Below are 13,309 nucleotides of genomic sequence, written 5' to 3'. Positions count from 1 at the left end.
CGGTGGTCACTGCTACCAATGCTGTTATGGACAGATGCACCTGTGACAGGTAGATTGGTGAGGACGAGGTCAAGTAGATTTTTCCCTCGTGTTGGTTCTCTCACCACCTGCTGCAGGCCCTGTCTGGCAGCTATGTCCTTCAGGACTCGGCCAGTAGTGGTGCTACCGAGCCACTCTTGGTGATGACCATTGAAGTCCCCCACCCAGAGTACATTCTGTGCCCTTGCTACTCTGTATCTTCCAAGTGGTGTTCAACATGGAGGAGTACTGATTCATCAGCTGAGGAAAGGCAGTAGGTGGTAATCAGCAGGAGGTTTCCTTGCCCATACTTGACCTGAAGCCATGAGACTTCATGGACTCCCAGGGCCACTCCCTCCTGACTGTATACCACTGAGCCACCTCGGGTGGGTCAGGACATACCCAGGGATGGTGATGGAGGAGTCTGGGACATTGGCTGAAAGGTATGATTCTGTGAGCATGACTATGTCAGGCTGTTGTTTGACCAGTCTGGGGGACAGCTCTCCCAATTTTGGCACAAGTCCCCAGATGTTGGTGAGGGGGATTTTGCAGGGTTGACTGGGCTGGGTGTGCTGTTGTCTTGTCCGTAGCCAGTGCCGAGGTCGATGCCGGTTTTTATTGTTTCTTGTAGCGTTTTTTTTTTACAACTGAGTGGCTCGCTGGGCCATTTCAGAGGGCAGTTAAGAGTCAATCACATTGCTATGGGTCTGGAGTCACATAGGCCAGACCGGGTAAGGGTGGCAGATTTCCCTCCTTAAAAGGACATTAGTGAACCAGATGGGTTGTTCTGACAATCAGACAGCTTCATGGTCACGTTTTCTGATGCCAGCTTATTTCTGGATTTAAAAAAAATTCAAATTCGCAATCTGCCGTGGTGAGATTTGGAACTCCTGGATTACATAACCACTAAAACACTGTGAATGCATAACCACGCTCTGTTTTCCATTAGGTAGCCAATCCTCTATCCATGCTAATATATTATCCCCAACCACGTGCACTTTTATCTTGTGCATTAACCTTTTACGTGGCACCTTATCGAATGCCTTCTGAAAATCCAAATACACCACATCCACTGGTTCCCCCTTATCCACCCTGCTCATTACATCCTCAAAGACGTCCAGCAAATTGTCCCCGGTTCATAGCTTGTGATAGATACCGAATCCTCGGCAACCAAATTTTAATTTGATTTTATATGTTTTAAAGTTTAATTGGTTTTAATTGCCGGTTTTAGTGTCCCCCTCCCTTTTTATAGGGGCATTTGTAAAAATTATGAGTTTAGTGCCCAAAAAAAAAACTACAAAAAACCCCCCAAAAAAAGGGCCTGGAAAAATGTTTGAAGTGTCCCCCAGATCGGGGGGCACTTGATTTACTGTTTATTTTGTCTCCTAAAAAGAGTTGTGATAGATACCGACCGACAGCTTCTCCTACTCGTTAGATATCTGAGCAAATCAGCAGGCTGATTATTTAGACCAACCAGAAAACGAGATATTCTGGGTGTGACGTACATATTAAGTATGACATGCAGATTTGAGTTGTGACAGGCACTTAATGCAAGACTTCCAGTTTTATACAGATAGACGGACTGCATTTTCATTCAATGGACATGAAGTTTATTCTACTCTGCGTTTCATATTAGCAGAATATTATGGTTCAGAACAATGCAGTTTAAAATTCACGATGTTACAATTTTAAGCGATGAAACGAGTAAAGAAAACATGGTAAAAATTAACTGTTTTACAGTCCGTGTCCCTGCATCTTATAATACTGAAATGTTAACACTTTGCATTCGACCTGGCGATAATTGCATGCTTGCCATATAGTGTGACACGAGACTTTGAATAATTCAGAGTGACAGTACTTAATAAATAGGATTTACAGAATGATCGTTCAGACAGGCTTGAGCTATCATCTTGCCAAACGGTGAAGTACAAGATCACGTGTTCGGACTGTGCATTTGTCCATCTTAATCACTTGGCATAATATAAAAGTAACGTTATGAAACAAAATCTTATATTAATTGTACATACCAATATACACTGAAGTGTAGCCAAAAATACGATCTAAATATTTTGTTTACTATATACATAATACATTTGGAATCAGACAGAGTCTCCTTCGCCCCGACCAATACAATAATTCCCCAGGTCAGGCAAGCCACCTTCTACATCAGATTGAATGAAATATATAAAATATACATTCCTGTTCCGGTTTTAGTCATGAGCTTTGAGCATGGGGGCCTGATCTATCCGGTTCATTGAATTTTCCACACACATTGCTAACTGGACTTTGAATCGATAGCTTTAGTGTGCTCACTTGTTGGGAGTTCACGACAGCAGTTACTTTTTGAGGTACCAACTAATTTCCATTGTCGGCAGACACACCTCTTGTTGGCTTGCAGTGGCAGAACCAGTCATGAGATTCTGTAAATTGTGTGTGTTCCAACAATCACAGCATCAGGGCAAGAATCGGCCCTCGCTTACAATCCAGAATACAAGCTACAAATTGAAAATTGTTTGCGATATTTGGCATTTTTCAAACTAGAGTCTGGGACAGACCCAGTGCTGTTTTTGTTCTATAAAAAGAAAAAAGGTTCTTTCTTTTAAGTGCATTTCCATCATCGTTTTGCAGTGCTGACTGCACAAGAAAAGAGGCTTCATAAAAAGCAGTCCCAAACAAGCAGTGTAATATTCTTCTGTAACCAGAGCACGCAGATAAAAAGGTCAGGAAAAAATTCAGACCCAATGTTCAAATACCGACAGGAATTCTTAGCCTTTGTTACTCAGAATTTTCTTTGTGGTGGGTGGGGGGGGGGGGGGGGGAAGAAGGGGTAGACTCCAAATGAACCCGATTTTGAAAAAAAAACCAACCCCCGGATGAACACATTCACAAACGGATCCGGCAGCATTCCCTTTCGGACACTTGGGAATCCCTGCAATAACTTGTGTTTACGCTTTGCAATCCGTCAGCTTGAATCGCAAACCGCACAAAGTCTGCTTTTGGCAGAATCGACACGTAACCAGTGGTGCGGCGGGGTGCTGTGGGTAGATTTGCACTGGTTGACTTTACAGAGACATTTGGTCGCACTGCCAACATTCTCTCCCCCACCCCCCACCCCAAGCAGTGCAGACCACCTGCCCCTGCACAAGGCACATCACACAAGTGGCTAACGATCATCGGCCAGCAGACCCTTGCAGAAAGTACGGTCCTTTTGAACCTCCCGACCTGGCTGTGTGAATGGGGGGTGCATAGTTATACGTAGATGCCCTCTGGGTTAAAGCCAGAGATCAGCGGGTTCTGAAGAATCCTCAGATTGCTGGGCAGTTGGCGTGCAGAGCTGGGCCATTTCAGTGAGCCCGTCGGATTGGGTGACGCTGCAGGAGTGAAAGGAAAAATACAGCGTTAAAGCCAGGTTACAAAACATATCTCAGCCCACGGGGAATGCGATGGTACAATGCACGCTTCCACCGCTGAACCTGGCATAAAACCCCATGTTTATAGTAAGAAAAACAATTCAGTTGTACTGATGATTGCCATTGGTTTGCAATTCTGCTCTCGAGCCCAGTTCACACTTGTTCACACCTGTTTCCAATGGCTTCGAGTGCCTTTGTTACCTCCAGACTTGACTATTTCAATGCACTCCTGGCTGGCTTCCCACATTCTACCCTACGTAAACTAGAGGTGATCCAAAACTCGGCTGCCATGTCCTAACTCCCGCTCACCCATCACCCCCTGTGCTCGATGACCTACATTGGTTCCCGGTTAAGCAACGCCTCGATTTCAAAATTCTCATCCTCATTTTCAAATCCGTCCATGGCCTTTGCCCCTCCCTGTCTCTAATCTCCTCCAGCCCCACAATCCCCCGAGATGTCTGCGCTCCTCTAACATCAGCGGCAGGTCGGGGCCATAAAAGGAGCGGCGGCCATGGGCAGCATGGCGGCCATTACAAAGTACAGCGCGAGCTGGTGTAGGAGGGCGACAGCTGTGAAGAGTGACGTCATCAAGGTCCAGGTCGGTGATTGGAGCGTGGGCAGGTACAACAGGAGCGGCAAGAGACTGTAGAGGGATGTGATCGGGGCCAGGGGCCCAGGGGCAGCACGGGCCAGCCCACACTGTGATATGTGTGCACACTAGGGTCCGTGCAGCAGAGCAGGTCTCCAGTCATCTTCATTAACCCTTGCCACTGGACCAAGACCTGGCTCTGTCAAGCCTGTGTGGTGGCTGGTGTGCAACGGTCACCACACGTTAAAAAAATCCACACACAGGCATCTTCCACCCTTCAGGATGTAGTTCGGGATCTGGAATATTAGGTCCTTCATTGAAACACCTGTGAACTCATCCTTTTTTTGGCGTGGAAGCAAGTCATCCTCATTTCAAGGGACTGCCTATGATGATGAATTCTGCCCTCAAGCATCCCTGATTATAATCACTCAACCATTGGTGGCTGTGCCTTCTGTTGCTTGGGCCCCAAGCTCTGGAACTCCGTGTCTAAACCTCTACGCCTCTCTTTCCTCCTTCAAGATGATCCTTAAAACCTACCTCTTTGACCAAGCTTTTGGTCACCTGCGCTAATTTCTACTTATGTGGTTCGGTGTCAAATTTTTAATTTCATAATATTCCTGTGAAGCACCTTGGGATGTTTCACTACGTTAAAGGTGCTATATAAATACAAGTTGTTGTTGTTGTTGTCTGTACATTGGTCGTTTGGGTCCAGCAGCAATTCAGTCAGCACCCTCCAGTGGTAGAAAGTGGATACTGCAAAGCCACACTTCTTCCACCAAAACTTTCTCCAGGTTTTCAGATCTTAAAGCAGCAATTTAATGTACGGTTACATCTTTAAAACCAAAGGCTAAAAATCTAAAGTCTACTCGTGAAGCTACAAAACATTGGGCTACGAGCTTTTACAACTCTAAGAATGTAAAAATAGGAAGCATAGGTAGTAATAAGATTAATTCAAGTTTTATAATGAGATACTGTTTTTGCAAGCTGGTTATTGTTCACTAACACAAAATCCTGAAACTAATTGTCTGGCGCAATCACTACCCGTGAAAAGCACACTAAAGTCCCCAGTGTAAATCATTTCATGCAAAGTTTCAGAAATGATTCAAATACAGACTGAAAAACAAGATGAGAAGATTAGAGCGGCGGCCCAATAATGGGTCTTCAAGATTAAGTCGATGAACAGAAGATTTTTCCACTTACAGGCGAGACCAGAACTAGGGGCCATAAATATAAGATAGTCACGAGTAAATCCAAATCGGGAATTCAGGAGAAACATAGTTACCCAGAGAGTTGTGAGAATGTGAAACTCGCTGCCACAGGGAGTGATTGAAGCGATTAGTATCGATATATTCAAGGGGACACTAGATAAGCAATTCTGGTCTCTCATACATTCCCCGATTCCCTTCACCCAACCATTGGCGGCCGATGCTTGGGCTCCAAGCTCTGGAACTCTGTGTCTAAACCTCTCCACCTCTCACTCCTTTAAGTCGCTCTTATAAACCTACCTCTTTGACCAAGCTTTTGGTCATTTGTCCGAATGTATTATTATGTGGCTCGGTGTCAATCTTTTTTCTGATTATGCTCCTGTGAAGCGCCTTGGCACACTTTACTACATTAAAGGCACGATATAAATTGTAAGTTGTTGGGAAACCCAAATGCAACATAAACGGGAACTACTTTAGCTGGGCGTCCTGCACCAATACCATCAAAACACAGACAGGTCCGGTTCAAGGAGAAGGCCCATCATCATCACCATCATCTCAGGGCAACTAGGGATGGGCAATAAATGTCGGCCTTGCCAGCGATGCCCACATCCCGAGAATAAAGAAAAGTTCACCACATGGGTAGGTGTGTAACAATCACCCAGCTACCATTATCCGTGTCTGGAATACTGACCAACTAGTCAGATACAGTAGGTTAATATACTGTAAACTCACACAGCAACCACTGGATGATCAGACCACTTTAGAAAGAACTGAGTACTTTCTCAGGACATTCCCAACGTGTTTTAAAAGAAGAAAAAAAAAAGAACTTGCATTTATATAGCGTCTTTCACAACCTTAGAACGTCCCAAAGTACTTTACAGCCAATGAAGTAATTTTGGAGCGTAGTCACTGTTGGAATGTAGGAAATACAGCGGCCAATTTGTGCACAGCAAGCTCCCACAAACAGCAATGTGATAATGACCAGATCATCTGTTTATTTTTTTTGTGATGTTGAATGAGGGATGAATATTGGCCCCAGGACACAGAGGATAACTCCCCTGCTCTTCTTCAAAATAGTGCCACGGGATCTTTTGTGTCCACTTGAGCCGGTGAACATTTTTACGCAGAGAGGTGAGATGATCGGGAATGCAATGCCTGAAAGGCTGGTGGAAGCAGATTCAATAGCAAACTCAAAAAATAAATATTTGCAGGGCTATAGGGAAAGAATGGGTGAGGGGGACTAATCAGATAGCTCTTTCTAAAGAGCCAACACAGGCACGATGGGCCGAATGGTCTTCTGTGCTGTAAGATTCTATAATGCAGCACTGTAATTCAGTAGTCAGCCGAGATTGGATGCTCAAGTGGGACTCAATTGCACAATCTTGGAGCGTGAGGCTGAACTGCTGCCAACAGAGGCACGGTGACACTGTTAAACTGTATAAAACACTGGGTAAGCCACAGCTGGAGTACTGCGTGCAGTTCTGGTCACCACATTACAGGAAGGATGTGATTGCACTGGAGAAGGTACAGAGGAGATTTACAAGGATATTGTCGGGAGTGGAAAATCTTAGCTAAGAGGACAGATTGGATAGGCTGGGTTTGTTTTCCTTGGAACAGAGGAGGCTGAGGGGAGACCTCACTGAGGTGTATAAAATTATGAGGGGCCTGGATATAGTGGATAGAAAGGGCCTATTTCCCTTAGCAGAGGGGTCAACAACCAGGGGGCATAAATTTAAAGTAATTGGTAGAAGGTTTAGAGGGGATTTGAGGGAAAATTTCTTCACCCAGAGGGTGGTGGGGATCTGGAACTCACTGCCTGAAAGGGTGGTAGAGGCAGAAACCCTCACCACATTTAAAAAGTACTTGGATGTGCACTTGAAGTGCCGTAACCTACAGAGCTACGGACCTAGAGCTGGAAAGTGGGATTAGGCTGGATAGCTCTTTGTTGGCCGACACGGATACGATGGGCCGAAATGGCCTCCTTCCGTGCTGTAAATTTCTATGATTCTATGACAGTAGCCCAGGAACCATACGAAACAGCCCATATTGAACACAGCATTCAGTTTCCTGAGACTATGCTATAAATGGTTCACTGAATTAAAACAATAATATTTTTACATCTAGAATCATTTTTTTTTGAAGAAAACATGCAAAATAAAACCAGGGGAAGTGCAGAAAATTGGATTTTTAAACTGGTTAGAAGGGAGGAAATGAGAGTAGGAGTGAAGGGCGTGCTCCGACTGGTTGGAAGTGGGCCGTGGTGTCCCACAGGGGTCTGTTCTGGGATCACTTACATTCGCTGTGCACATCAATGATTGGGAATACAGTGCTAGATGGAACGGTGTTCAAATTGCAGATGATACTAAAATAGGCGGCACAGGAAATAATTCAAAGGATGAAAGGGGATATTGATAAGATGGTCCTACGAGGAGACATTGAGCAGACTAAGCCTATATTCTCTAAAGAATATAAGAATGAGAGGTGATCTCATTGAAACATACTAAATTCTTACAGGGCTTGACAGGGTAGATGCAGAGAGGATGTTTCCCCTGACTGGAGAGTCTAGAACCAGGGGACACAGTCTCAGAATAAGGGGTCGGCCATTTAGGACTGAGATGAGGAGAAACTTCTTCACTCAGAGGATGGTGAATCTTTGGAATTCTCTGCCCCAGAGGGCTGTGGAGGCTCAGTATTTGAGCATACTTAAGACAGAGATCGCTAGATTTTTGGATATTTAGGAAATCAAGGGATATGAGGATAGTGCAGGAAAGTGGAGTTGAGGTCGAAGATCAGCCATGATCTCACTGAATGGTGGAGCAGGCTCAAGGGGCCGAATGGCCTACGCCTGCTCCTAATTCTTGTGTTCTTATGGTGGAAGGGGTAAAAAAAAGTGGTACAGTAGATGGAATTCAGTACCAGTAAATTGGAGATAAAGAAAGACTTTGATTTATACAGCGCATTTCACGACCACCGGATGTCTAAAAGCGCTTTACAGTCAAAGAAGTACTTTTTGAAGCGTAGTCACTGTTGTCATGTATGAAAGATGCTGCATTTTGGTTAGAAAAATAAAAGTAATAATGATATTTTGCATGGGGGAAGGCTGGGTGATATGGGGGAGCGGAGGGATTTGGAGGTGGAGGGGTTCAGGTGCACAAGTCATTAAAAACAGCACCTCAAGTGGATGAGGGCATTAAAAAAGCAAATAGAGCACTGGGTTTTATGACTAAAGGTATAGAATATAAAAGTCGAGATGTAATGGTGAATCTACACAAAGCCTTAGCAAGATCACAGTTGGAGGGCTGTGCGCCGTTTGGGCCAGAGACTTCAGCAAGGTTGTTGAGGCAACAGAGAGGGTGTAGCACAGGCTCACTGGGATGCTGCCTGGTGTGAGGCAATACTTGCATTTATATAGCACCTTTCCCGACCACTAGATGTCTCAAAGCGCTTTACAGCCCATTAATACTTTAGGAGTGTAGTCACTGTTGTAATGCGGGAAACGCGGCAGTCAATTTGCACACAGCAAGCTCCCACAAACAGCAATGTGGTAATGACCAGATAATCTGTTTTTGTTATGTTGATTGAGGGATAAAAATTGGCCAGGGTTGGAGTTGGACAGTCCATGGAGAGAAACAGAAAAGCAAAGCTGTCAAAAAGAGGCAGAGGTAGAGAACAATAACAAGATGAATTGAACTCCTCCTGCTCGTCTTCGAAATAGTGCCATGGGATCTTTCACATCCACATGAGAGAGCAGGCGGGGCCTCGGTTTAACGTCTCATCCGAAAGGCGGCACCTCCGACAGTGCAGCGCTCCCTCAGCACTGAGCTGGGGAGTGTCAGCATAGGTTTATGTGCTCATGTCCCTGGAGTGGGACTTGAACCCACAGCCTTTTGACTCGGAGGAGACTGTGCTACCCCACTGAGCCACAGCTGACACGAAATCTGAAGAAAATCTTGAAAAATTGGAGCCGTTTTCAGTAAAAGGGATGAGATTAAGAAGGGATTTGATACAGGTGTTTAAAATTACGAAGAGATGGGACAGAGTGGAAAGAAACAGACTGTTTCCTGTTTAGGACAAGGGAGCACAGATAAGGTTAAATGCAAGAGATTTAGGACAGAGAGCAGGAGAACGTTTATTTATTTATTTTTTACACAGAGGGTTGAGAGGCTGTAGCATGCATGATCAGAGTTAGTGATTGAAGCAGAGGCCTCATCGACATTTAACAATCGGTTAGATCGGTGGTTGAAGGCAAGGGGAATAAAGGGATGTGGGACAGGGCAGGCACATGGGGTTACCCTTTCCTTCAACCACTCTCTGTCCCACCTGTGACTGACACTGTAATTCCCATATTGGACTGTTCAGTCACCTAAGAACTCACTTTTGGAATGGAAGCAAGTCTTCCTCGATTTCGAGGGACTGTCTCTATGATGATGATGTCATGGGGTTAGGAGTGGAGGGTAAGCATCTACGCGGCCTGGTTGGGCCAAGCAGAATCTTCCAGTGCAGTAATTACAGCAAAAGTAACCAAATCACAGACAAAACGTCACCTTTCTCTTGGGCTGGATGCAGTTCCTCGTCAGTAGGCTCAGCCGGCAGAACCGTGACCTTGGTTCCTGTCTGCTGGATGAACTGTTGGAGATTCACTTGTCTTAGCTCCTTGGTCAACTGCTCAAGCTCCACTTCTTTCTCCTGTTGGGACAGGAGAGGTTTGTACAGTTTCGGAAGGAATATGTGGAGGTAAACGCGCTACTTCCTATCCCGATCCCCAACTACTAAACTTACTTACAAACCAAACGCTATACTGGCAGTCAGCAAATGGTCTGATTGCCAATTTTAAGCTCTGCAGGAACATAACTAAATTGCAACACAAAAAGTTAGCATGCAGGTACAGCAAGTAATTGGGAAGGCAAATGGAATGTTGGCCTTTATTGCAAGGGGGATGGAGTATAAAAGCAGGGAAGTCCTGCTACAACTGTGCAGGGTATTGGTGAGGCTACACTTGGAATACTGCGTACAGTTTTGGTCTCCGTATTTAAGGAAGGATATACTTGCATTGGAGGCAGTTCTGAGAAGGTTCATGAGGTTGATTCCTGAGCTGAAGGGGCTGTCTTATGAAGAAAGGTTGAGCAGGCTGGGTGTGTACTCATTGGAGTTTAGAAGAATGAGAGGTGATCTTATTGAAGCATACAAGATTATGAGGAGGCTTGACAGGGTAGATGCAGGGAGGATGTTTCCCCTCGTGGGGAATCTAGAACTAGGGGACGTAGTTTCAGAATAAGGGGTTGCTCATTTAAGACGCAGATGAGGAGGAATTTTTTCTCTGAGGGTCTTGAGGTTTTTAAGCAAGTATAGGGACAGGGAAAGGGGGAGGGGGGGAAATAATAAAAGGGAAGGTCTGTGATAGGGTGAAAGGCAGAAGAGATTAAAAGACAAAAGGTTTCTCTTCAACACCTGTAACATCTCTAACTTTTTCCAGTTCTGATGAAAGGTCATCGACCTGAACCGTTAACTCTGTTTCTCTCTCCACAGATGCTGCCTGACCCGCTGAGATTTCCAGCATTTTCTGTTTTTATTTCAGATTTCCAGCACCCGCAGTATTTTGCTTTAGTGCAAAGTACAGACAAGGATTAAGCGCTGGAATATCTATATATCCATAAACCTTACTTTCTGTTGTCACTATTTTTGGTCCTGCTTTTGTGTCAACAGTTGTGCTCAAGGTGGGCAGAGGAAACGTTACAGGGACACCCTCAAAGCTTCCCTGATAAAATGCAACATCCCCACTGACACTTGGGAGTCCCTGGCCAAAGACCGCCCTGAGTGGAGGAAGTGCATCCGGGAAGGCACTGAGCACCTCGAGTCTCGTCGCGGAGAGCATGCAGAAAACAAGCGCAGGCAGCGGAAGGAACGTGCGGCAAACCTGTCCCACCCACCCTTACCCTCAATGACTATCTGTCCCACCTGTGACAGGGACTGTGGCTCTCGTATTGGACTGTTCAGCCAGCTAAGGACTCATTTTTAGAGTGGAAGCAAGTCTTCCTCGATTCCGAGGGACTGCCTATGATGATGATGGTCATCAGTAGCTCACAGCGCAGTTGTAAATCCTGGCCACTAGGTGGCGCTCTTTCAACTCTATCGTCCTCGTATATTGAAGACTTATATTCACCAAATTATTGAGGAAAATGTGTAAGACATCCAAAAAAAATTAACTTATTGCATTTGTGTTCAATATTTTCCACACAGGATATATGATGAAGATTATGAGTGGGTTAACATAATTGCACAAAGGTCAAAGTCAGTTTCAATTTGCAGCACAAGTCAAATACAACTATTTCCCATGGCTCCACACATTCACTTTATATGGCAAGGTGGAAATTCAGTTACAAAGAAGGAAATGAAATTGGAGTGTGCCTTGAACAGTTACGGTAACGTCACTGACACTCATCACACACTGCCAGCTCTTCAATTAGGTCATCATCTTGATTAATAGATTTATTGCATTTCAAAGATTATATGACCAATCTACACACTTTTACCAAGAGTATTTTGACTCTAATCTCACCATATATCAAAAACACTGACATCATAGAAGGACATAGTATTTACAGCACGGAAACAGGCCATTCAGCCCAATTGGTCTATGTTGATGTTTATGCTCTACGCGAGCCTCCTCCCAACCTCCAATCAGCAAATCCTTCTATTCCTTTCTCTGTCATGTGCTTGTCAAGGATATTCTTCTCAATCACTCCCTGTGGCAGCGAGTTCCACTTTCTCACCACTGTCTGGGTGAAGGGGTTTCTCCTGAATTCCCCATTGAATAGGTTAGCAACTGTCTTATAATTAGGTCCTCCAGTTCAGGTTGATCTAATGAAAACCCTTAAATGTTTCCAGGAGTTTTTTTTAATCTCTAAAATTCTGTAAAAGTTTGGAACAAGAATGGGTAAACAGTCTATTCTCAATTCAAAGTGGGTTCATTCGAATTATCTGCCAGTTTGAGTATTTTTTTCAGCTTTTCTTTACATTCCCATTTTATTTAAGATGCTTAATTCAATTTTTTTTCCCCCGAGCAAAAGGCAACTTTGAATTAATTACATCAAAATTATGTTTGGCACATTAAAAGCAGCAACTGAAGTTTTAGTTTGATTCAAAAATAGATTGTAAAGACTGGTACAAATTATTTTCAGTTGCCAGGGCCACGATTATGGCAAACACTAAACTGGGGGCAGGAGCCAAGGGGCTCTGGTTGTAGACAAGCAACTCAGGGGTCACGGGTTCAAATCCCACCATGGCTCACATTTGCTTGAATACAGAAGATTGAGGGGTGATCTAATTGAGGTGTTCAAGATGATTAATAGACATTCGTAGGAGGAGAGATTGGGTCGACTAGGCCTGTACTCATTAGAGTTTAGAAGAATGAGAGGGGATCTCATTGAAATGTATAAAATTCTGACTGGGTTGGACAGACTGGATGCGGGGAGGATGTTTCCACTGGCTGGGAAGTCTAGAACAAGGGGTCACGGTCTCAGGATACGGGGTAGGAAATTTAGGCCCGAGATGAGGAGAAATTTTTTCACTCGGAGGGTGGTGAACCTGTGGAATTCTCTACCACAGAAGGCTGTGGAGGCCAAGTCACTGAGTATATTTAAGAAGGGCGATAGATAGATTTCTAGAAACAAAAGGCATCAAGGGGTATGGGGAAAAAGTGGTGTTGAGATAGAGGATCAGCCATGATCATATTGAATGGCGTTGCAGACTCGAAGGGCCGAATGGCTTACTCCTGCTCCTGTTTTCTATATTTCTATGATAGGGTAGATAGAGAGAAACTATTCCTTCTGGTGGGAGAGTTCAGAACAAGGGGGCATAATCTTAAAATTAGGCTGTTCAGGGGCGATGTCAGGAAGCACTTCTTCACACAAAGGGCAGTGGGAATCTGGAATTCTCCCCCCAAAAAAGGCTTTTGAGGCTGGAGGTCAATTAAACATTTAAAAACTGAGCCCGACAGATTTTTTTGAGAGGCAAGTGTGTCAAGGGATATGGAACCAAGGCGGGTAGATGGAGTTAAGATACAGATCAGCTGTTGAATGGTAGAAAAG

The 13,309-nt window shown here is 44.6% G+C and overlaps 1 protein-coding gene across 5 annotated transcripts in view; it reads right to left on the bottom strand.

Moving 5' to 3' along the window:
• Window positions 1–1,605: 1,605 nt before the first annotated feature.
• Window positions 1,606–13,309, bottom strand: part of rassf8b (Ras association domain family member 8b) — a 114,762-nt gene continuing 103,058 nt past the window's right edge. For 4 of the 5 annotated variants that reach the window (XM_070897625.1, XM_070897627.1, XM_070897628.1 and 1 more), the window contains 2 exons: window positions 9,767–9,908; window positions 1,606–3,389 (listed from right to left, as the gene is read on the bottom strand). In XM_070897625.1, coding sequence (XP_070753726.1) covers window positions 3,268–3,389; window positions 9,767–9,908 — 264 coding nt within the window. In that variant the 3' untranslated portion in view covers window positions 1,606–3,267. The remainder of the gene's footprint in view (window positions 3,390–9,766; window positions 9,909–13,309) is intronic. The other variant, XM_070897629.1, reaches the window with a different exon arrangement.

Source organism: Pristiophorus japonicus, chromosome 13 (assembly GCF_044704955.1).
Source record: "Pristiophorus japonicus isolate sPriJap1 chromosome 13, sPriJap1.hap1, whole genome shotgun sequence".
Lineage (NCBI taxonomy): Eukaryota > Metazoa > Chordata > Chondrichthyes > Pristiophoridae > Pristiophorus > Pristiophorus japonicus.
Note: the sequence above shows the minus strand (reverse complement) of the source record. Positions and strands in the feature narration are given on the sequence as shown.